Source organism: Chelon labrosus (assembly GCF_963514085.1).
Source record: "Chelon labrosus genome assembly, chromosome: 10".
NCBI classification, from domain to species: Eukaryota; Metazoa; Chordata; class Actinopteri; order Mugiliformes; family Mugilidae; genus Chelon; species Chelon labrosus.
The window spans coordinates 7,787,565-7,810,982 of NC_140360.1; the positions used below are offsets into that span (position 1 = coordinate 7,787,565).

Here is a 23,418-nt window from a genome sequence, read left to right on the forward strand (position 1 = left end):
AGAATGTCTCTGACCAAACAATCAGAAACAGACTTCATGAGGGTGGTCTGAGGACCCAGTGTCCTCATATATGGACAGTACCCAGTCTATATCAGTTCAAATATCCAGCACGTTGTTTTTTTTCCCCTCCCCATTGAGGTCTGATGTGTTCCTTTAATTTTTTTGAGCAGCAGTTTTAAACACACATAAATGTAAACTGTTTGAAATTGTGTATCTGTAGCAATTTGTTAAATATTGAGACAAGGGCCTTCGCAAGTAGTAGTAGTTATTGAGGAATAAACTTGCCATTTTCTGAGCAATCACTGTCTCAAACGTTTTTATGACTAAATTTCAATTTATCAATTTATTTAGTATTAAACAAGAAGCATATTGCACTGACACAGAGGCAAGCACTGAGAAAGAAGTGGAGAGAGAGAGTAGAATATTTTATTTTTGTAAAAACCAGGTTTTAAAATGACTCCAGCCGGTGCCTTCTTATCCACATTCCTCAAAAACAAGAACAGAAACGATGTCATGTTGCCTGTCCAGTATGACTGGACTGAAAAACATATCCTGGATAGATTATGGTTCAATCAGATTTTGAGGTAATAACCTGGAGGAGACCGATCTGAGGTGCCTGCTCAGAAGTTGTTTTTTTTAAGCGGACCGGCATGAGCTCAAGAAACCTGCTCTTCTCGACAAAATTCGTTTTAATAATTTCCAAATTGGTCAAATCAAACCTCAAATGTTTGATAAAATGCGTTGATCTAACCTGAAATAACAAGAGTACACAATTGCTTATCAAGGCAACAAAAGCACTTATAAACACACTGTATCATCTTTTATTTTGGTCTCACACACAGCCTCCATGTTAAAGTCTCATTAACGGTGCGCTCTGCTTCATGAGGCCGAAGTAATTTGACTGTGTGTCGTCTCCTGTTATAAAGCGATCAAAAGCGGGTCTGTGTTAGAAGTCTCCAACGATCGAATTATTAGGGACAAAATTTTACTCCAGTTTGTACTCCAGCTCAAGGACTTTGATTTTTCTCAGAAACAAGACCACAACCTTGAATTAAAGCGACCGTGGCTACAAAAGCCAGAGCAACCAAGCTCTGTCACTGTAGATCAACTTAATTACAATTTGGCCAGTGGCTGTGTGGAGCAATGTGTTCTTTATCTGAAGAAACATTCTAATGTAAAAGTAGGAGAGGAATAAAGAAGGATTCAAGCTGTGTTAGATCAGGGCTTTCTTGGAGGATCAATAATCACAGCAAATAGAAAAAAAAAAAACTAGTAGTTGGAGGGTTCATCAGCCAAACAACAAATCAAACACATCCAACAGCGTATGTGGTGTACATCATCTGCTTACAGTGCCTGAACCCCCATCTGTCAGCTTTAGATACTCTCTCACTCCCTGCCCGGTCAGGCCACAACATGACTAACCAACAGCCAAACCCTCCCGCAGTTCGATTCAGAGAGTCCTTTGAGCGAATCAAGTGGGCGCCCGACCCCAGCTCTGGCCTTTCTGAGGGGAAAATAGAAGGCCGAGAGAAGAGGAGGGGGGGGGGGGGGGGAGCCCAGATTTCATGGCCTTTAGTTGGCTTTGGCGCGGAGCTGCGCTCTCTTGCCCGTCACAGCCTGGAAGCCGGTCTTGATGCTGGCGACAGAGCAGCGGGAGTGGCACGTCTCACACTGGAGGAAATAGAGACGAGTGTCCTTCTGCAGGATGGTCTCTGGGGAGCGGCAGGTGTGACACGTCACATATTCCTCTGCAGGGGTGAGAAGGACAGTATTAGCAGTTTACCTGGATATCATTATTCCACTAATCACATTGAGAGGGGTCCGTTTATTATTTAGTGCTAAACAAAAGGCTTATTTGACTACTCAGAACAAATAATGATTTGATGCAGCTCTATTAAATTATCAGTTTAATTCCCACTTACTGATATATCTTCTCAACACATTTTCTATCTGTTTCTGTTGAAATCTGCCTTTGATCACAAGCTGGTTATTTCCGTCTATGGAGCCGCTGTTAAAAGACAAAGAGAACATAATTTAAAACTTATTCTAATCAAAGTCGGATGAAGTCATTCACTTTGTGATAATGCACACACGTACCTGGTACCCAGCTCAGCCAACAGAAAAGCGAGGAGATGTTTAGGCTGACGATGCAACCTGTGATGGAGCACATGAAGGACATAACAATATGAAAACATAGTCTGATGAAAGGTTTGTTCATGGTATTAAACTGAACAGGAACGGTCTGTAAACACAAAGTGTGGGAGGTCAGTGTGCGTATATACGAGGCTCACAGTTTGCAGATGTCTGTGAAGTTGACAAAAGAGGTTTTCTTAGTTCCCACTCGGACCACCTGAGGAGGCTTCATCACAAACTTCCTCTTCTCTCCGGCCACCATATCTGGGTTCTTCTCCCTCATGATGTTGAACACTCGGTTCAGGAGCTGAGACACAGAGAGAGTTGGTTAACGTTAGAAGGAGACTTTTCTATATATACGAACAGGTTTTAAATACAGGACTAATACATCCCAGTAGAACATGACTATTCAAATGTTCAGCTGATGTTGAAACAGCGTCAGAAAGGTGGTGATTCAGCTGGAGGATCAATTTGGAGGATGTAGTTTCAGGTGCTGTTATACTGAAGTGTTTCTGTTATTGAGTCTAGCCCACTGACACAAGTACAACACAATACAATTCTATAATACTACAAACCACAGCCTCTACACTGAAAACACAGCTGAATCAACAACTCTCAGGTATTTGAAATACCACAACCTTAATGAAGCTAAGAATTAGTGCAGGACTAAGTAAACTTAATGAACTTGCAAGTTAGTGTACGATGTCTGTGGGCTCAGATTTGACCATTACACAACTTAACAAAAAGATTTGTTCCCAGGAAATAAAGAACTGAACTCCTTCCTCTTTTTCCCACTGATGAACACACAACAAGGAAGTCTGACTTGGTATCATAATGTTTGTTTTTCAACTATACTGAAGGGATCGTTTTCTTTGAAGTCAGGTTGTATGAAGTACTTTTCTAGAGTTGGTAGTTTGTAGATGCAGACAGGAGTTCTGACACACGCAGAAAAATGCTAAATAAATAAATGAATCTTTCAGTTTATTATCAGTGCTTTAACTTGCTGTCAAACAGCCTTTTCAAACATGGAGCTGAAGCCATAACGGCAAGAGCATCATCACTAGACTCCCTCAAGAAAAGCAGTAATTTTACCACTCAAAACACAGGAGCTGTCATTTAAATGGTTGGTTAACTACTTCGTATCATTGTGTAACTTTGGTGTTTTATCAAATTAATCTGAACTAACGTGTTTACACACCAAAGTCACACAAGAACACGAAAACTAAAGGATCAAAGCATCTGCGAACAGTAACTCCTGTGTCCTGAACTACGTTTTTTGTCGGTGAAGACGTCGGTGGCTTTGTAGAGAGTTGTGTAACTGCTTCAGCTCCGTACTGGAAAAGGCTTTCTGACAGTAGGTAAAGTGAGATAATATTTAAAAAAAATAATGTAAATTTAATCTGATATTGATTGGTGCTAAAGTACAATTTGCTGCTGACCCCATTGCTTAGCTTAACTCCTGTTTGCTTCTCTAAATGAGGCTGTGCTGACCATCATCTACTGTAGGTAATGCTGTTCAATATAAAGGAGCACCTTGAATAGAAACGCAGTCAAACCTCAAACGGTGGAACAGGATGTGGAAATAGTGATGATATTTCACTCTGCTGTTTTTAATACGAGCGAATTGAAACCATTCTACAAAATAAAAAGCTCAAGTAACTACCAGCTGAGTATGTAATAATGGTGGGAGGCCTTGTTCTTACCTCATCATAGGTGTAGTCTCTTTCTGAATCTGCCCAAGCTGGTCCCGTGGAGGAGCTGAACGAGATGCCGTCATTGTTCTTCCCTTCGTCATCCTCCAGAGCTACAATCACACACAAACATATTATAAAACACGCGTTTCATTTTAGTTCTTAACTGTCAGGATGAGGGGGTTTGACCTTACCGTCATCTTTCTCCAGTGCCTCTCCCTCATCAAAATCTACTTTCTTTGACTTCTTCTTTTTGGTGGGAAGCATCAAATCCAGGTTGTCTTCCTCCAGCGTCTCGGTTTGCTCTCCTTCAATTTTCAGCTCCTGGTTTGGAAAAGTGAAATACTGAATTAGTGAAGCATCGGTAAACCAAAATCAAAGCGGTACAAGAAGCAGGAAAGAAGTGATTGTGGTTTAGTAGTGGTGAATGACCTTTAATCCCTCCTCGACATCATTATCAAATACTTTCTTGGGTTTCTTCTTCTTTTTCTTCTGATTAAAGAAGTTCAGGTCGTTCAAATCGTCGGATGGCTCTGCAAAACATGATCATAAAGTCCGACGTTAAGCACTGGCATTGACCCTTAAATGTGAGTTTCCCGTGAGCCCATCTCCCAACCTTTCTTCCTTCCTTCGTCTTCATCTAGATCCATCTCTCTGTCGTCTCCGGCCTCCGGCTCCGCCTCCTTCGCCTCCACCTCTTTAGCCTCTTCTCCTCCTACACCTTCTCCTCCTTCCTCATCCAGCATGAAGGGCTTCTTCTTCTTCTTCTTCTTCTTGGTCATGTTGGGATCGAAAATCATCTGAAGACAAAAAAGAAAGAAACTTAACTGCTGTTATAGGGACTGCAAAACAATGGCAAATATGGCTCAAATAACAGCAATAGCCTTACTATTAATTATGTATTTTTGATTTTGCTGATAGCTTTGGGTAATTATTGCTAACATGCAAATCAGAGGCTGTAAAATGAGTGCTTTACTCCAAAATACAGGTTAGGGTCATTTCCTCTGTTGAGTTAGCCATTTTCTAGTCTCACCACTTAAAGTAAACCGATATAACAATCAATCATTTTTAATTTGGTTGTGCTAGTTTATGGCTAATCAGTGGGTTTATAAGCTACAACATAAATCTACAATCTTATGTTTATAATAGTGGTTTATATTGGCCAGAACGTGACAAAAAATGTGATTATTGTTTTGTATTGTTTGTTACTGGGTATTTAATTTTTATATTGTGAAAGAAAATAATTATTTATTTGTTTTTGCCTGTTAACTGCTGCAACTTTGCTGGACTACCTGGACTACAGGTGCTACTTCCGGTCATGCCGACGTCAACTAATGAATGAAAACGTCAAGGGACGTGACCGTTACTAATTAAGAATCACCATTTAGATAAACTACACATTTAGTTATAATTAATTTTTCTTAGCAGAAGCTTTGGTGGTGGTGCTGTGCTTTGTTTTAATACAAAGACGGACTCTATATCTGAGAAAAACGAGCTAAAACTCGACAGCTTTTTGTTTCCAGCAAGAAATATCAACGGTTAGCACCGCAGCTCAGTGAACAGAAGGCTAATGCTACCAAGCTAACGTTAGCCCTTCCGTTCGAGTTATCAAAATGATATGACAGGGAGGATTGATGTACCTCGGTGGGTTTTTAATAAACTGAATCGCGTCTTAAATCGCGATACAGCAGCCCTCTAGATGATTTCTTGTAATTCTGGCTGGTGAGGCCCGGTGTTAGCCCGGCTGCAGCCATGTGTGTGCCGCTGCGGACAGGGAGGGGAGCAGTAGCAGCAGGAGCAGCGCTGAGGCCCAAAGTCATCCTCAACACAGATGTGATCCGAACTCAACTAATTTCACCCAAACAAGACGTGAACATCAACGCGGGTTAAACAGCGGACATACCGGGTGACTTACCTCGTCTCCTGACATTTTTGCGGCCTGAAAAGTGACTGAAATCGGCTACTTTCTTTTTTTTTTTTTTTTTTTTTTTTAAACCTCGTTCAGAGCCACACTGCTGCGCCGAGGATTTCTTGCATCAGCGTTCAACCGCAGTGCGCACGCGCGAAGTCGCCAAATCCTGACGTTCTTTCCTCGCGACGGCGCACTACCGTTGGGGAATGTTCAAGATTGAATGGCACACCTAAAACTGTTGCTAAAAGTGTTCATAATGGGGTTTTTTAGATGTCTAATGTTCAAAATTCAGATAATCCCTATCATTTCTTACATGCCCACCCCTCTCCTGATATTAGAGCACGTCTTTAAATCCCGAGAATCCTAATGAAACAGTGAAAAAACCCGTAGGATCGTAAACACACCTATTTGTCAGCGCCAAACACTGCATATAAATCTAATAATCTAATATACTAATCTAATATATTGTATAATTTTATATATAAATACTGTCTAAATTTATGTTAGACCAGAACACGAGTGAGTGTCTCATTATGGCGTGAGAAACAGAATGAAGTTGGTTCAACTTTTGGCCCATGCCATCTTTTTCTTCGTGACTGAACAGAAATTAGTTTCTATTATTATTATTATTTCTTTTAGTTTTTGCAAGTTTCTGGTTGAACAATACGTTCCAATATACTTTTGCCAGGATTTTATAGATTTCATAAAGGTATTGACCAATCGTTTTCAGGAATTAACAAACTGCACAAAAAGAAAACCACAATAGAAGAATTGAAAACCTTTTAATGATTTTGCAAATAATATTCATCTGGATAAATAAAACATTGAGATGCAAACATGCTTGTCCATCTGTACTTGTGTTATGTTGTTTTTCCTATGTAAAAAATGTACATCATGACTTTGAAAAACTAAAAGAATTAACTCTTTTAACCCCAAAATGTTGTAGGCCGACTATAATCTAATCTTTTTCAAACCACCATCATCTCCCTCTGGATGCAGTTAATAAAGTGTGACAATAGTTTATTATTACTATTATTATTATTTTTTTTTTTTAAACATACAATTTGAAACAGAAGGACCAAGACAGAGAGCAGGATGAAAGTGTCAGTTTAAACATCTCTCTCTTTTGAGCCGTGATGTGCGATCCGATTGCGATTCCTCATTGTTGCATGCTTCACACAACCTCAGCTGATCCGCTCGGTGACAGCAGAAATACAGTATACAAAAAAGAGACACGTCGTTTTGGGATATTTACACTGAATAACAAGGAACGCTGGCGGGGACGCCTTTGAGGGAGGTTAGGGAGAAGTCGGGCTCAAAGCACGCAGCATGAAAACAAAATCAGAGCTTCGAGGTTCTGCCAAACACGCAGCTTCGCCACCATGCGAATGCTAAACTGTACTTCAATTTAAAGAGCTGTTAACAAAACAGGAAGAAAAGGGTCGCTGGTTCAGTCAAAAGGAGGATGAAAACAAAAACACCCAGCGAGTTTAACGCCACAAATACAGGTAAACATGTGTTGGATCTTTCCTCCGTCATAACACTCCCATTATGGCAGCACAGAGCTCATAATATTACGCTGCTTTATGAGCTCTGCGGGCCGGTTAACTGTAGCTGCTCGGTACAAGGACAACGAAGTGCTAGTAACGTGTTAGAGTCAAGGGATAAAATAACGGTGCGGTGAAAGAGCTTCAATATAAAAGACCCCGACTGGCTCGTTTGCGCTGAGCACGCAGCGATCTCTGGATTCGTGAAGGGGACGGGAAAAGAAAGACTACAGCATCGTTGCTATATTTTTTTTTTTGTAGTGTTACATAAAGAAGACAGTCGACTCTCTCTTCAGACACACAAAAACACTCATACACAACATCAGTCCATTCAACCCCCCCCCCCCCCCACCCCCTTTTGTTGCTTCCTCTTTCCTCTCCGATGCAGGTATGATGAGGCGGATGCTGTGTTTACATGGCTTCCATCGCCCAGCGTTGCAGGTCTTCCATGTCATCCTCATCTTCCTCTTTCTTGGCTTTGGGGGGAAAAGGAGAGAAACAAAAACTGTGAGACTAGTATGGAAACCTGGCTGACAAAATGTTTCTGAAGAACCCAACATGTGTGGATGGTAGTAGGAAAAGTATTTGCCACAACTATATAACAGTATTTCCATCCAGTGTTGCATTCATTAATCTTTCACCAAGATCTTGTATTGATGATGGAGAGTCTGACCACTGCACAAAGCTTTCTCCAGCACATCCCACAGATTCTCAATGGGGTTAAGGTCTGGACTCTGTGGTGGACAATCCATGTGTGAAAATGATGTCTCATGCTCCCTGAACCACTCTTTCACAATCTGAGCCCCATGAATCCTGACATCGTCATCTTGGAATATGCCCGTGAACATCAGGGAAGAAAAAATCCATTGATGGAATAACCTGGTCATTCAGTATATTCAGGTAGTCAGCTGACCTCATTCTTTGGACAACATAATGTTGATGAACCTAGACCTGAGCAACTGCAGCAACCCCAGATCATAGCACTGCCCCCACAGGCTTGTACAGTAGACACTAGGCATGATGGGTGCATCACTTCATCTGCCTCTCTTCTTGCCCTGATGCCATGGTTCTCCACTATCCTTCTAGTTTTTAATAAAGCGTTGGACAGTTCTTAACCCAGTCTCCTTAGATGATTTCTCTGCTTGATGCATGCCAATGATTTGACCCTTCTCAAACAAACTAACATCTTTTCCACGACCACAGGATGTGTCTTTAGACATGGTTGTTTAAGAAATGAGAAGCTACTCATTGCATCAGTTGGGCTTCCACCTGAAAGATAATCACCCATGTAGTAATTATCTAATAGGAGGCTCCTACCTACTTGCTTAGTTAAATACAGGTGGCGACTTTTTTTATTCTATTCTAAGACAGATTATTTGATCCAAACCATGTAGAGCAGGGGTAGCCATTACATCGATCACGATCGACCGGTAGATTGCGAAGGCAGTGAGGGTAGATCAGCACGCCATGTAAAAATCAAACAGCCTACGTCAGCAGCATAAACGCTACGTACGAGAATCTGGAAACAATGAGACTATTCCAGTGAGTTTTGTCTGATTGTTGCACGGTGGCCAGTAGCTGGGTGCTGACTCTCTGGAACAGCAGACAAACGTCTCCTGTTACGCTCTAATGTTAAGTGGCTGTAAGCAACCTTTAGCGGATCGATATCAGAGCCGCATTTCTAATTACAAACCGCACACTGAAGTTAAAACATTCCCTCTTTGCTAATTAAGGACAGAAGCTAGTAAAGAAAACGTTTTCCTACAGAGAGCTACACTGAATAAATCCTCATTTGTCTGAATAAAAGTTTCATGGAAGAAGTTATAGTTATTATTATTATTATTATTTAGTGGAAACACTGTGTAAGAACCGCAGACCAGTGTTTATAGTGGTGGCTATGTGCCTGGTCGCCTAGCAACTGCTAAGAGCCGGTATTGAAAAGAGAGATGCTGCGACCAAGTCAACACCAAGCTGTTGCCGCTGGGGTTCTTCTTCTTCTTACCAGGTCTCGAAGGTAATGAAGTAGAAGGCACGTTGGGGAGGGGGGCGTTCTCCGGTCCCCCGATCTCCAGCAGGTTTTTGTCCAGCTCTTCCTGTTCCAGCTCATCCAGCTCCGCCAGCAGCTCATCCTGACGAAGAAAGCAATAAAAAAAGATAAAGACCAACTGGTTCAAGACATGGCTGAAAATGAAAACAGGAGGGTGGACAATATTCAGACCAGAGAAGAATCTGATCCGTACTCGTGCCGAGTAGAACGTCTTGGAATTAAATCTAAATAGTTCAAGTCTGACTGTGAATTTGAGAAAGAACATATTCATTGTTTGTGATATTTTCTTCCCAGGGTGACTGAATGAATGAATGAATGAGATGATTCAACACTAAGGCAGCTTCAACAGCCTCAATGCCACCACCCTGTTAAGTCCCTGCACATGACATTAGTGCAAGTCACAAACACACAACCTGTGTCTATATGTTACATTAACAGACTTTGTGAAGGTTCTTATACCTTCCTTAGACTTATGTTCTTGTATGTGTGAGCAAACCGATCAGGCATAACATTATGACCACCTTCCTAATATTGGGTAGGTCTCCCTTGTTGCCTCCAAAACAGTTGTGACTCATCAGAGAATGGACATGGACCTTCTGAGGGTGTCCTGTGGTGTCTGTTGTTATGTTGCTGTTAGTGGGGGGCCTATGAGTTGAGGGGAGGGGCCTCTGTGGATCATCCCACAGATACTTGATCAGTTTGGGATCTAGTGAATTTGGAGGCCAGGTCAACACCTTGTGCTGTTCTTCATGTTTTTTTTTTTAGTTGTTCCTAAAGTGTTTTTGTGTGTGTCCCTGTGTCAGGCTGCATCCTGCTGGGGATGGCTGCTGCCATCAAGGAGTGTCATTGCTATGGGGTAGGGGTTACCTGGTCTGGTCTAGGTGGGTGCTACATGTCTAAGTAACATCCACATGAATGAATGCCAGGTCCAGAAGTTTCCCAGCAGAACACTGAATTGTCACAAGATGGTCGATGTTATTCACTTCTCCTGTCAGTGGTCATAATATTATGCCTGATCGGTGTACATAAATCAGATTATGACACAGTCATGAGGCAAAAAAACATAAAGGCAACTTTCAAACAATAAAAAGAAGTCCTTGGCTGACAGATGATATTATTTCTGGGAGAGACCTCACCTCATCGTACTCCTCTCCAAAGCCGACGGGTTTAGAGATGGCGTCAGAGATTTCCTGGGCCAGCTCCTGCTGCTCTGTAATGTCCTGCATCAGGTCGTCCACCTTGTCAATGTCCCTGATAAAAGAGCAAGGAAAGAAGAGAACTCACTGATATATACTGATTATTTGACATGCAGCAGTGAATAAGGTAGCTCAAGTGGATGTTGTAGAATTGAAGCGTGAAGAATCCTTTTTTTTTTTTTGGTTGCATGTCCTATTTCTTCCGTCATTGGAGGATGCTACTGATTGGAATAACATCCAGTTTATGAGTTTGGATTACGGAGGATTACTGCATATGGGTCAAATATTTTATTATGAGCGTAAACCTCATAATATAACAGACTGAGACTCTTCCTGTTTTCACAAGAAGGCAATTAGGAAGCAGTAGAGATTTGATTGGATTCTCTTTGACTACTCTAAGAAAATTCAGAAGGGCGCTAAAGCCTTTAAGCGGCACTGTGTGTATGTATATATTTTTTTGTCAGTAAGCGTCCTGGTTGTCTAATCCATCAATAAATCAGATTCCTTATTATTCTGGGTGCTTTCTCTTACATGTTTTCATGAGCAGACTTCATGGCCTTGGCAGCGAAGCCCATGTTCTTGAGCACTTCAGTGTTGGTGTTGGCGTTCTCCAGAGCCTCCCTCTGGAACTCGATGGTCGACAGCGTGCCGTCAATCTGAGTGAGCTGCTTCTCGTACCGCTTCTTTCTTTTCAAGGCCTGCAGAGCCGCTGAGGGGGCGCAGACAGACAGACAGAGAGACAGAGAGAGAGAGAGAGAGAAGGAAAGAGAAGTGTGATCAGTGGCTATGTTTAGAATGAATCGATCGAGCTTAATGTTGACATATGACGCTAAATAAAATGATCTGAGAATAACGTCTCGTCCTCTGAGAACGGATTTATTCCAACCAGAGAGAAAACATGTGTTCCTTATGAACATATTAACAAAAGTTTACATCATTCCTTCATCTTAATCAGATTGAAAGCTCCTTCTGATTGTTACATGAGGCTTTTTAATTCTCAGTATTAGCGGAGTACTAGAGTCAATGTAAAAACAGCCAGTGTGATAATTGAGAGAAGTTTTATTCTTTAACAGGGACAACATCCTGGCGAATGACGTGACTTGCATCGTCACGGCTTGTGCTCTTTGAGCTCCGTGATTCAATCAGCACCTTGAATCATAAACAAAAGGATCTTGCCGTAATAAAAGGAGGTAAGGAGGTAAATATAGCGTGGAAAGTAACCTGTCACAGCAGCCCAACCTCTAACTGACTGTGGCTGCGGTGAAACTGTCAGACAATGTCACGTCGGGTTGAGTCATACCGTCAGCCTTTGTGGAGCAGATCGTGACACTGAGATAAGGCGTGTTTGAAACATAACATCACCGGAGCTAGTATTTTTCGTGACCTCCTAACCTTCATTTAGCAACATTATCAACTATCATTTAAATCAATACGCTACTGAATAAGCCATGTACAAAATGCTCATGTTCCCCAGAAGAAAAACCCCTGAGCTTTCCTCAGACTTGACAAAAACTTTCCAGCCTGACGCCAGATTTTTTTTTTTTTCACATTAACAAAAACAAATATCAAGTTTCTGACCACACCTAAGCTCTCATTCCACATGTTCCATCATTAGAGCTGATAAACAACACCGAGTTGTACTATCATCTACAGTTAGAGGGGTAGTTAATTTAATTTTGCACACATGTTTCCGGGTCTGTTTCCGTATTAAATCGCAGAAGCGGTCGATCTAGGACTATTGGGTCCGAATCATCTCCATCGCCACGACGGAAATACCCTTGAGCAAAGCACCAAACCTTTAAAACTTGCTCCCTGGTCGGCTCGCACGGCTGCACACTTGTCATAAGTGTGTACGAAAAGAACGGCAGTCTATTGGAAACTACTACAATTACATTTAATATAACAGTCCTGCACTAAATCCTCCTTCATGAGTGTGGATGATCATTTTGAAGCATGTAGTTTGTGGTGCTTGTTCAAAAGTAGTACAAAATGAATCAACGGCTCTCTCTCAGCTATTTAAAACTTAAGCTGAACCTACATTAAGATATGATTTAGTGAAGGGCTATTATATTAGAATACATTTGTTTAATTTGCAAAGTGTGCCTAATAAACTGGCAAAGGAGTGTACATGTATAAATCTGTGAAGCTGTAGGACATGCTTGAGGGGGGTGAAGGTTTCCATACAGACTATAATGATCAAGGTGCAAACACGCCCACTTCTGAGACAGTGATGTCCACTAACCAGGGCTCATATATTGTCCTGTCACTACGTGGATATATATATATATATCATTATTTATGGTGTGTCTGCAGCAGGACACATGGCAGCAGCTGTGCCGCCTGCCACACCTATAACCAAGTCTTCTGATTTTTTTAAACGTCCCCCGATCACTCAGTCGAAAAAGGGAGGGGATCACCCGACACATGTTGGTGAAAATATGTGTCTTCCTTGATGAAGATAAGTTGCAGATGTAATCAATCAGGAAATAAGCTTTTCACGCGGCCGATAAAATATGCACCTAACTCGGGTGGTACCCACGAAGACGCTAGGTGATGCCGCCAGCAGTTACGAAAGCAATGGAAAGTTAGCCAACTCAGCTAACGCGCTAGCTAGCATTTAGCTTCTTGGCCACCAGGCGATTTGACGAGGTGAGCGAGAGCAGCCAGCTAGAGGAAAATGAAGCCCCCCCCCAGTGTTTCACCTCGTTTGTTCTTCATGCCGTTTTTCTTGGCGATCTGCAGCTCCTGCTCGATCTTTTTCTCTAGAAATTCCTGTTTCTTCGTTAGCATCTCCTCCGTCTCCCGTAGTTTCTGGATCGCCTCCTGTGGACTCGGTCCCTTTCCTCCTTTTCCTCCTCCTCCGAATATTTTTCCAAACAACGACATATTTGGGGAGAAGGGGGGGGGATACTACAAAAAAAAAATAATTATTATAAAAAAAATAAACAAATACGAAAAGCTCCCGAAAAACACAAGCTCGGCTAAAGCTAACTCGCTGCTAGGCTACTCCGACACTTCGTCCTAGCCTGAACCTGGAAGGATTGTTGATGTTTTTCTACTTCCTGGATAAGGCCCGGTGACGTCACGCAGAGTGGGCGTGGCCTATGCCTCTCTGTCTCCACCTACTGGACGAGATTATTGTAAACATGTGAATATTAATAATATTTAATCAATTAATTAATAATTTTCTGCATGATAATTAGTTAAATATACATAATTATTAATTAATTATTAAATTAATATAAAATTAAATTTGATCACACACTTGGAGACTGAACAAGTGATTATTAATCATTATTATTTTACCAAATAATCTAAACTACATATGGTACATTTCATATAACTTTCACCATAGGAAAAGGAGACTTCTATTTTGTGTTGATCATATGCATGTACATTTTTTTAATGGTATTATTTAATTGAAGCATCTTCCTATTTACGCTTGAAATTCACTGTAAAGCACGACGGACGAGTGCACGGGACAGCAGAAGACTCTCTTCTCATACTGTACCTCGCCTAAAAGGTGGAAGGTTTGTCAAGTATGCAACCCTTGACTGAGTAAAGACTCGAGGAGGACTCGTGCATCTAGATTAGACTGCTCAGGGAAGATGCATTTGTCAATAAGAGTTGATAGTATATATATTCTGGTTTTTGGAGGGGTGTATATATTTTCTCCAAATCTGAGAACTTTTAGGTTTAAAAATCTCTCTCACATAAACCTGAATAATTTATTTAATTTGCAACTATTCTAATCCCCTCTTTAAACCATAAATATCCATGAAACATAACTGTTTAACCTCTTGTCCTGCTTCCTTGATGTCTGAAGAATATACTTAGATTTTAACGTGTGCAATCAGGGGAAGGCAACCACCTACTCTGAGGAACAAGCTTTTTGTGATCCAGTTGCACTTGTTATGTAACTGTAATGTAAAACCATCTCAGCATGCACAGACACACTTTGCAGCAACTAAATAAGAAAGTAAACTCTTCACAAACACACACATTAGGGGGTTTATGTATTTTAATCCATTACGATGCTACATGATCCATGGTGGTCGTTTAATTTCTTCCTTTACAACAATATTTTAATAACTTTGCCAGTTATCTTTTGACGTGTATTTATTTTTTTATTTTTATGTACATACAAAAAGAGTATCCAATTACTGTGTGGTTACATTGTTGTGACTGTATCTCTGCAGGTGTGGTCTGAAGCGCTGATGCCTTTTTTATTTTTTTGTCGTCGTTGTTGTCGTTTAATTTATTTTTCTTTCATGTAGTGTGTATTCACAGGTCAGTCCTCTTCACAGCTGCCCCCATCCACACGTCTCTCTGCTCCCCCCCCAAAAGGGCAACAGAAAAAAAAAGAAAAAGGAAAAAAAAAAAAAAAAAGGCGCAGATATTTATTCTTTTTAGTTTGCCGAGACGGTCACGTGATAGCCAGGATAATACAGCTGTGTTATCTCAAAACCACCAGAGCCCAACAGAAAAGAAAAGGTGATGGAAAGAGAAAAAAAAACACGCACACAAACTGATAAACCAGACTCAAGATGGTCCCTTTTTGAAAAGACAATTTTTTTGTTTTGTTTGTTTGTTTGTTTGTTTCAGCTAATATAATTGCCAACACTCAAAAAATAAAATATAATAAATCCCGGCCATTTCATGCAGAGTGCACAACTGAATATAGTGCATTTGATTATTATAAACAGAAGCATTGTGGCTACATGGTAATACAGGAAAAAGAGCAAACAACTGCTGTAATACACTAGAGGACACAAATAAAAATAATAATAATTATAATAATAATAATATTCCTTCGGCGAAATTAAAAGATGTGGCCGACATTATTGTTATATATATATATGTGCTGTAGATGACACGGATTTAAGTCGGAAATTAGGTCGTTTTCTCAACCTGAAGGTTTAATTATTTTAGGAATTAATTTTATAGACTAAATAACCACTTTGTATTTGAACTGTGCAGCATTAATTCATTATCATCATTGTAAATTTTAAAGAGTCGTACTTCTACAAATGGCCCAAAAAGTGGATTTATTGAATTTCTCCTCGGTCTGGACATCCGACAGAAATAATCAGAAGTTTGAACTAGATTTTCAACAAACACCCCCATTTTTTTTTTTTTTTCTTTCTTTCTTTCTCTCGTGTACAGGAAATCTGTTTGGATGACAGTTTTTCTTTTTAAACCAGCCCCTCTTCCTTTTGTTCTAAAACAGCCTGTGATATCACCGTTTGTGGTCTCCTCACATAAAAACATCCACACACACACACAGTCAAGTCGCTCCTGCAGGAGGCACAAAAAAGAAAAAGAAAATCAACAAGACAACAACATACACACACGCCCACCCACACACACACAAGCGGCTTCTACTGGCTCTTATTTTAACCGCAAACTGCTCTGAAGACAATACATCAAGTTTGAGTCTTTCACTGATCACGTGTTTTCAGCTCTCCTTGCATTTCATCGGTAATAAGTGAAAGAGAGATTATCGGATGAGGAGCTTTCTTATAGACGACGTGAGTGTGGAACTTTAAGAAGCGATAAGGAATCAATGAAAGACATTCAACCAGTTTGAAGCCACTACTTCCACTCACCACTAACTGTTACCTGTGCAAGTTGGGGAAGATCATTTAGGAAGATGGACGGAAAGAACAGATCAAAGGTGGTGATTATTTCACAAAAAAAAAAATAATAATAATAATAAAAGGCAGGACCAGTGACGTAAATGCTCGCAATCATGGTTTAACTTGGGACTGCCTTCCTTCGTTTACTTTTTATACTTTAAATTACTTCTCCTCCAAACAAGCCATCATGATATTGCCTTAAATGTTAAAGAAAAAAAAAAACAACAGATCAACATAAACCCAGAAGACATCCCCCGTTGCCGTCATTGACACGTGTCCTCCCGAGCACGCGGTCCGTCCGTCCATCCGTCCGTCACTGTGCTCTGTCCGTCTGTGTCTCTACAGGGCCAGCTTGCCAACGATGACTCCGATCACAAAGAAGAGCACGCACAGCGCCAGGACGCGGGTGCTCAGGCCTTCGTCTCTCATGGCCGTGGTCGCCATGCCGGAGGAGGAGTGAGAGGCGCCCTCTGATGTCACCTTTCTCTTCCGCAGGCCGTCGTCCTCCTGTGACGTAAAGAGAACCCAATCAAGACACTTTAAGATCTCCAACACGTACTTTACTGGCTATAAGTAACATGGATTTTTCAATTTCCCACTCAACGCATATATTTCTCACAGAACCCTTTGTGTTCGGCGCTAATGTTAGCAAACAGATATAGTAGATATATACTACGTGTCAAAATACAATCCATATGTAAGCTGGAACCAAGGTCTCTCAGCAGGACGTTGTCCAAAGCATCCCACTGTCTCCACTGCTTTGCCTTCTTCCCATAATGCATCCTGGTGCTGTATGTTCCACAGATAAGCGGTGCACATGCAGCACCCGGCCATCCATATGATCCAAAAGCAAACACGATTCATCAGACCATTTATCTGATGCTCACACGTCCACTGTAGGAGCTCTCAGCAGTGGACAGAGAGTCAGCTTGGACACCCTGACTGGTCTGCAGCCACACAGCCTCATAAAAAAGAAAAAAAGTCCTTCCACTTGTTCCATTTTTCCTCCTAACATCAACTTTTGAGGACAAAATGTCCATTTGCTGCCTAATATGTCATAATGTTACGGCTGATCGGTGTATAACCGACTCGCTGCTGTTCCGGTAACAGACATAAAACAGGGATAAAAACCTGGCCCTTGGGTAAACGCTTGGAAAAACTTTGGTTAACAAAACATAAATTTCACCCACGTCTTATTCACTGGATCCTTATTTCTGTCCAAAAATATATCCAACTTCATACACTCCTGCACAAATCACTGGACAACTTTAAACAACTTGTTGCTCGTCCCCTTCAAGACTTAATACACAAATAGAGAAAGCAGATATTACATCACGTGGTGACTTCTAGATGCAGGCCCACCAGCCAAAAGCTACTCTCCTTGCAAATAGCTGGCAACGCTGCTATGCACAGGAGAGAGGAGCCTCTGGATTGAAGCTCTGCCAAATGCAAGAGAGGGCTATCCATTTTTAATTTAATCAGGTAGAGGCTGGAGGAGAACGGTGTTCCTGGCACTGGTGTCGACCGCGTATGCGTTATAGGTCGGAATAGTATTATAAATATTTGGATATTTAAACAACGTTCGCTTTTAACTTCTGCAGAACTGTACGGAAGTAAATTACTCACACTGAGTGGGACGATATGAGACAAACCAAAAGCTAGATTTTTCTGCTTCGCTCTCAGACAGTAAAGGTTTACGTCATTTCAAGACCCACTTCCCCCCCCCTCAGTTTGCTTCAGTTGACTCTTTTCTCAACTCACAACTAGTTTAGTGTGTACAATAGAGGCGGCGCTAAAGCAGAAACTACAAGCCCGAGAGAAAACGCAGCCACACCGTCTCTTTTTTATTTGTTTTAGCGCGTCTCACCCTGATCTGTTTGTTTTCTTCCCGTAGCCTCTGCACCTCCATCTGCAGCCGCTTGCACTCCTCCATGATCTTCTTCACCTCTCCGTCGTCCAGCGAGGCGCTGGCTGACTTGGGCAGTGCGGAGTGCTCGGTCTTAACAGAGGTAGAGGAAGACACAGTTTCACTCTCTTGCTGTGGAGAGAGAGCGAGGATGGGGGTGGTTGGGTGGGTGGTTGGGTGGGTGGGTAAGATGAGGAAGGGGGGGGGGTGAAGAGACATGCAGACACGAGGCAGGTGGTGAGATGAAAGTACACACAAATAAATCATAAATGAAAAAAGAATATATTTAATCATGTAATGGGTGACGTGCTGTATGTGGACAGGCAACTGACGAGGTGATCTTTAAACCTACAATGACTGGTCGTAGTTATTTAAATCAGTGAAGCTCCACAGGCTTGCATAACACATGGAGATGTGAGACATTGTGACTATTGTGCAATAACTATGAACCGACAAGACCTAGACTTACAGTTTTGTCATTTTCTAGAGGCATCTCAAAAGCACATCTCAACTTTGAATCCATCAGCTCTTCAGGCTTTGCTTCCTTCCACTGTCGAAAGAGAAAAGAAGAGTTCAGAGCGTTTCATCTCCGGTAAGTCCACACGTCAACGGAAACAGAGCTAAATTATAATTATGAGGCTTTGTCCTTGTGTATTATAATAGCTTCTGCACAGTGAGAGGCCAAGATAAGCTGCAATATTCAAGAGTTAATGGAGGTAGGTTACTGAAAGACATAGACACTAATGTTCCTCTAATAAACAGAGTAACAACGTAACATACTGAGAGGGCTGGTGTAAACCTTTCATAATGTGATTCATGTAAACGCTTGATCTGATGGTTTATCTTTCGGTTGGCATCTTCTTCTACTGAATCAATTCTGTGTTTTCAGTAAAAGCTGAGAAAAAGCGTCTTCTTCTGTGACATTTCCAGCTAATCTGATAAACACAAGGACCTTAAATCAAAAGGTACTCACAACTCCCTCCATGTCAGTCATGTCGTACGGAGCCAGCATGGACTGCACCATGAATTTGTGTTTACTCTTTTCATTGGGGTCGTAGTCAAAAGGCTGCAGCATAACTGTGAACGAAAACAATGACAGAACGGAGAGCGACAACATTAGAGTGACTTCCTGTATTGCCCCATAACAAGTATTACACAACCAGTGAGGTTTATGATTTGGGTTACACCATGACCGGCCTGCTCCTCGTTATTCCTGAAATGCTGAAGAGTACATGGATTGCTGATATTTCAATTAAAGCAAGAGAAATTATGGAAACATGGAAGTATTATCAGTCAAATATTGATGAAGAGGAACGGAGACAAATCACAAACTATTTTACGAAGCTTGTCGTCCTCACCGAGTCATGAAGCCTTCAGTCGGAAATCACAAATATTCACCGTTCAGTGAACATATGTGCAACATATATTAGGTGCTGTAGAAAACTATGATTCCCTTTTATTATTCTAGGATATTTAATGTGTTCTCACTAACAATGTCTGCAGTTATTTCTTTGTTAAAAAAACAGATTTCTTCTTTAATTCACCATTAATTTAGAACAAGATAACACCGTGTGGGTATTTTCTACATAATTTTTTCTTTCCTGCAGATTAAAGCAACCATGCTCCCGCTAAACCTTTACAGAAATACTTCCTGAGCATTTTCTCAACAATATTTCAAACCTCAAGTGGCTACTGCTGCATCAGTGGCTGGTGGAATGGAGGCTAATAGGTTTATTTTAGTCCTGAAACACAATACATGCTGGCTGCAGCATTTACTGATCTATAACGGGTGCTGTATACTGTCAATGCAATCATACGTGTCTAGATCCCTACCCTGGATTTTTATCCAAGACTCTGATTAACTTGAGAGCTTGATATAGCTTTACGAGGATTACACTTTTGTGTTGCTGCTGCTGCTGTGCCTTTTTCCCTAGATACCAGATACACAATTTAGAGAGAAAAGGCAAGAGAGATCATCTATACACTATAAAGTTGCAGAAAAAAAAATGTTTTTACGAACCAGATACATTGACGGAGGATCCGGCGTCAATGATGCCACTGTTTGGGCGCACACAGTATCTGCGAGGTGCGGTTGTCTTAACTTTGAAACACACATTTCTATCTGTGGGGTTGGTGAGCTTCAGAGTGGCAGTGACAACATCTGTAAATGGGCCTGAGGAGGACACAGAAACGAAAGAAGCAGCGGGTGTAGTCACTCGTATGCAAGGCTCAGACCTTAAAAAACAAACAAAGTAGGGCTTCTACCAAGACTCGTTTGATAAAGTGCATACACATATTGGGCGTCCACATGGACTGGATGTGTGGGACTCCCAAGAAACTTGACGTAAACATTTCAAATTAAACATTAAAACGGTAGAAAGAGCAGCAAAGTGTGTAAGCGGTTGCTTTATTATTCATGCCCCGCCCTGAGCCAATGTAGAAAACTTCATTGATGGATGTTTTACGTTTTCTTTTGGCCCATGTAGCATTAAACTCACCACTATCTATGTTTAATTACTACAGTAAATATTCAACCTCTTCTGACACATTCATTTTTATTTTATTTTTCACTCTGTGCATCAGTAATAAAGAGGGTGGATGCATCTTCTCCCGGCTCGTCTTTGCATTCACAGTTCTGCAAACATCAATCAATCAATGGAAAAGCCTCCTACTAACGGATCCCAGCACCCATCAATTGGCCCCATTTCTTACAGCAACATGACACCCAGAGGCAATTATCTAAGAAAACAGCCATTATCCAGCTCGGTCTGTTTTTTTTTTTTTTTTTTCATAATCGTTGCGCTTTGGATATTGGTAAAAGCTGGAAAGGAATTCGGGTTATACAATGGGAGTCCACGTTAGAGCTCTCAATCACAGGTTACTAGCTGATAATATTGTGAAATAAGCATGGTAATAAGGCTAAGCAGCGACACCCTGATGGAAGAAAATGCTAGAATAGCCACTTCGTAGCAGCCGGGGTGTAGAAGGAGGAGTAGAAGGCGCAAGAAATAAATGTCAAGATAATGTCTTGCATGGTGTCCGGATAAGACATATAAAAACTGTAGGAATTAAATTAGAGGGCAGGTAAGGAGGGCCTGCTCTGACGCTGCAATGACAGCTAGCAGTGTTGCCTTGCTAGTGAGATTAGCTTAATGCTACCTAGCTAGCCAACTAGCTAGCATCGTCGCACACAGTGTCGTTTCACCTGTCACCACCCGAACTGTCGTATACACAATAAAGACCGCGTCTAGTTTTTGTCTTATTTAACTACAGCTAAGGAAACGTCAGCAAACGGCTGCTGGTTAATACAAAAAAATCGACACACTCCCTGCAAATGACGGCTTTCTACCCTAGCTACCTATCCCCGGCCCTGCCCTCCGCTTCAGCGTTACCTCTGAATTTCAGTTCGTGTTGTGGCTCTAGCACCAGGACTTGTTCTGGTCTGGCCATGTCCCAGGGCTTCTTCCTGTCGTGACGGCGAGGACGACAATGTTCTACCGCAGTTAGCCCGTAGATGTAAAGCAGCTGGGGCCCGAGGAAACGACCTGGCCCGTCCTCTTTTTTTTTTTTTTTGTTTTAACGGAGGGGAAGAAGGAGGAGGAGGAGAGGATTTACAAATGCACCACCACTCGGGCTGACAGGCTGGCTGACTGACTGCCACCGACAGCTGCTGGAGGTTAGCGTGCTAATGCTAACTGTGCTAGCAGCGGAGACGAGGAGGAGGAGGGGAAGGCTGACGTCGCGCGGTGGGCGGGGCGTCCGTTGGTTTCTAGCCGTTGGAAAGAAACGTTCACGGTTGAATCTGTAAAAGTCAACGTTCTCCAACACTCAAGGTTTAGACCGCATTTTTGTCTCATTTTAGGAAGGATGCATTTGTTGGATTTAAATTTAAAAGCTGTTAAAACATAAAACTCATTCGATTAAATGCAAAGCAAATGTGTATTATTTTGTCCACCTAAAACTAGTCGAAGAGATGCTGAGTTTACTAATAGTAAAACTGGCATTGAAATACCCACCAGTGCAAGCGTTTTTTCAATACACTAGTTCCTACATTTATATGTCCTAGTTTGTTATGTTTTGTATTTCTATTTAAAAATAAACCAATAAATAAATAGATTAAAATATTTTAAAACCCAAGTGTCCCATATTGTCATGTCTATAATGACATTTTGCTAATGCCTCAGCCAGCACATCCTTAAGTTTCTTTCAGGCCTTCAGAGCAGGGGTCACTTCCTGTTCAGGACTCCACTCAGCTCTTTAAAATACAGTTAGGGGTTAGTTCTTGATACCTCTAAATCTGAGCTGAGTCAGGAGTCTGTCAGGAATCAGTGAAACCATTTCCACTGCTGTTCCTCCCATACAGACGTCATCATCTGACATTGCTTAATTCCAAGAGTCTTACTACCTTTTCCCTTTGTGGAGCAATGGGACTGCTAACTTAGTTTCAATTAAAAGCACCATTTTTCTTTTTGACGCCTTTCACGTGACGTTTCATCGTTATTAGTGGTTTATTATCAACTTCATTCCAGTGGAAAATTAATTTCACTTACCTCACATCAGCTGAAAACTTAACTGAGGTAAGAGAATAAATTAAATCCCACAGATCAAGCTCAGCAGCCTCCCATTTCAGTTCGATAGGCATCAGTTCACAATTTCAAACAGAACTTATTGGAAATTATTTGAGACTAGAAATGTACTCACAATTCTGCCTTGTGTTTGCACTTCTCAGCTAACTAGTAAAGCTGGGGTTTACAGCTACACCCATCAGCTACAACATTATAGGCTCCTGGTCAGAATGGTAACTGGTAAAGTGAATAATACCGTGGCACCTGTCAGGGACATGTTAGGCAGCAAGTGATCAATCCTCAGAGTTGATGAATCATTTGAACAGCTCTGACCAGGCCCAACCAGGCTCAATGGCTAGACGACCGGATCAGAGAATCTCCAAACCTGCAGCTCTTGTGTTCGGGGTGACAGGGTCATGGATGGCCAAGGCTCACTGATGCAAATGTGGAGAGAAGGTTGGCGTGGTGTGGTCTACCGTTTCTCGGAAGTGCTGAAAAAGTTAATGCTTGATCTGAAAGTCAAGTGTCAGAACATACAGAGCATCAAAGATAGTTTTGTATGTACCAGTCAGGGTGTCCATGCCGACCCCTGTCCGCTGATGAAAACTCCTGCAATGGATGCAAGAGTGTCAGAACTGGACCATGGAGCAATGGAAGAAGGTTTTACCTTAACACAAGGCACCAGGATGCAAGGAACATCCTCATACTGCTGCCATGGTGGTGTGCTCGGTCTGCAGCAATGTTCATGTGGTGGCATCAAAGAAGAACATTACATTGTAGAG

At 41.5% G+C, this 23,418-nt stretch overlaps 3 protein-coding genes across 4 annotated transcripts; all 3 read right to left on the reverse strand.

The window, feature by feature from the left end:
- Positions 1 to 404: 404 nt before the first annotated feature.
- Positions 405 to 5,897, reverse strand: eif2s2 (eukaryotic translation initiation factor 2, subunit 2 beta). 2 transcript variants are annotated; one of them, XM_084553225.1, is made up of 9 exons: positions 5,740 to 5,897; positions 4,441 to 4,624; positions 4,257 to 4,357; positions 4,019 to 4,148; positions 3,837 to 3,937; positions 2,292 to 2,440; positions 2,098 to 2,154; positions 1,923 to 2,008; positions 405 to 1,748 (listed from the first exon to the last, which is right to left on the reverse strand). In XM_084553225.1, exons 1-9 carry the CDS (start codon positions 5,752 to 5,754, stop codon positions 1,573 to 1,575), a joined length of 999 nt encoding a protein of 332 aa, XP_084409351.1. In that variant the 5' UTR covers positions 5,755 to 5,897; the 3' UTR covers positions 405 to 1,572. The 2 variants fall into 2 exon arrangements, with proteins under 2 accessions (XP_084409351.1, XP_084409350.1); XM_084553224.1 differs by having other exon boundaries at positions 5,728 to 5,873.
- Positions 5,898 to 7,622: 1,725 nt separating this feature from the next.
- On the reverse strand, positions 7,623 to 13,562 carry LOC311494351 (charged multivesicular body protein 4b-like). The gene is made up of 5 exons (XM_084553350.1): positions 13,229 to 13,562; positions 11,058 to 11,235; positions 10,467 to 10,581; positions 9,286 to 9,412; positions 7,623 to 7,759 (listed from the first exon to the last, which is right to left on the reverse strand). The coding sequence occupies exons 1-5, from the start codon at positions 13,410 to 13,412 to the stop codon at positions 7,695 to 7,697; spliced, it is 669 nt and encodes a 222-aa protein (XP_084409476.1). The 5' UTR covers positions 13,413 to 13,562; the 3' UTR covers positions 7,623 to 7,694.
- Positions 13,563 to 15,548: 1,986 nt separating this feature from the next.
- On the reverse strand, positions 15,549 to 21,770 carry LOC311494477 (vesicle-associated membrane protein-associated protein B-like). The gene is made up of 6 exons (XM_084553543.1): positions 21,464 to 21,770; positions 20,092 to 20,244; positions 19,045 to 19,148; positions 18,541 to 18,621; positions 18,033 to 18,203; positions 15,549 to 16,672 (listed from the first exon to the last, which is right to left on the reverse strand). Exons 1-6 carry the CDS (start codon positions 21,519 to 21,521, stop codon positions 16,505 to 16,507), a joined length of 735 nt encoding a protein of 244 aa, XP_084409669.1. The 5' UTR covers positions 21,522 to 21,770; the 3' UTR covers positions 15,549 to 16,504.
- Between the last annotated feature and the right edge of the window lie 1,648 nt (positions 21,771 to 23,418).

Excerpts from the sequence above, each read along its gene's own strand:
- eif2s2 (XM_084553224.1), bottom strand. The coding sequence starts at position 5,754 with ATGTCAGGAGACGAGGTAAGTCACCCG. Across the intron at positions 4,625-5,727 it reads GAGACGAGGTAAGTCACCCG|ATGATTTTCGATCCCAACAT; the intron begins GTATGTCCGCTG and ends TTTTGTCTTCAG. Across the intron at positions 4,149-4,256 it reads ATGTCGAGGAGGGATTAAAG|GAGCTGAAAATTGAAGGAGA; the intron begins GTCATTCACCAC and ends TTTCCAAACCAG.
- LOC311494351 (XM_084553350.1), bottom strand. The coding sequence starts at position 13,412 with ATGTCGTTGTTTGGAAAAATATTCGGAGGAGGAGGAAAAGGAGGAAAG. Across the intron at positions 11,236-13,228 it reads CGGCATGAAGAACAAACGAG|CGGCTCTGCAGGCCTTGAAA; the intron begins GTGAAACACTGG and ends GCGCCCCCTCAG. Across the intron at positions 10,582-11,057 it reads AAGTCTGCTCATGAAAACAT|GGACATTGACAAGGTGGACG; the intron begins GTAAGAGAAAGC and ends CTCTTTTATCAG.
- LOC311494477 (XM_084553543.1), bottom strand. The coding sequence starts at position 21,521 with ATGGCCAGACCAGAACAAGTCCTGGTGCTAGAGCCACAACACGAACTG. Across the intron at positions 18,622-19,044 it reads TGACTGACATGGAGGGAGTT|TGGAAGGAAGCAAAGCCTGA; the intron begins GTGAGTACCTTT and ends CTCTTTCGACAG. Across the intron at positions 16,673-18,032 it reads AAGAAAACAAACAGATCAGG|GAGGACGACGGCCTGCGGAA; the intron begins GTGAGACGCGCT and ends TTTACGTCACAG.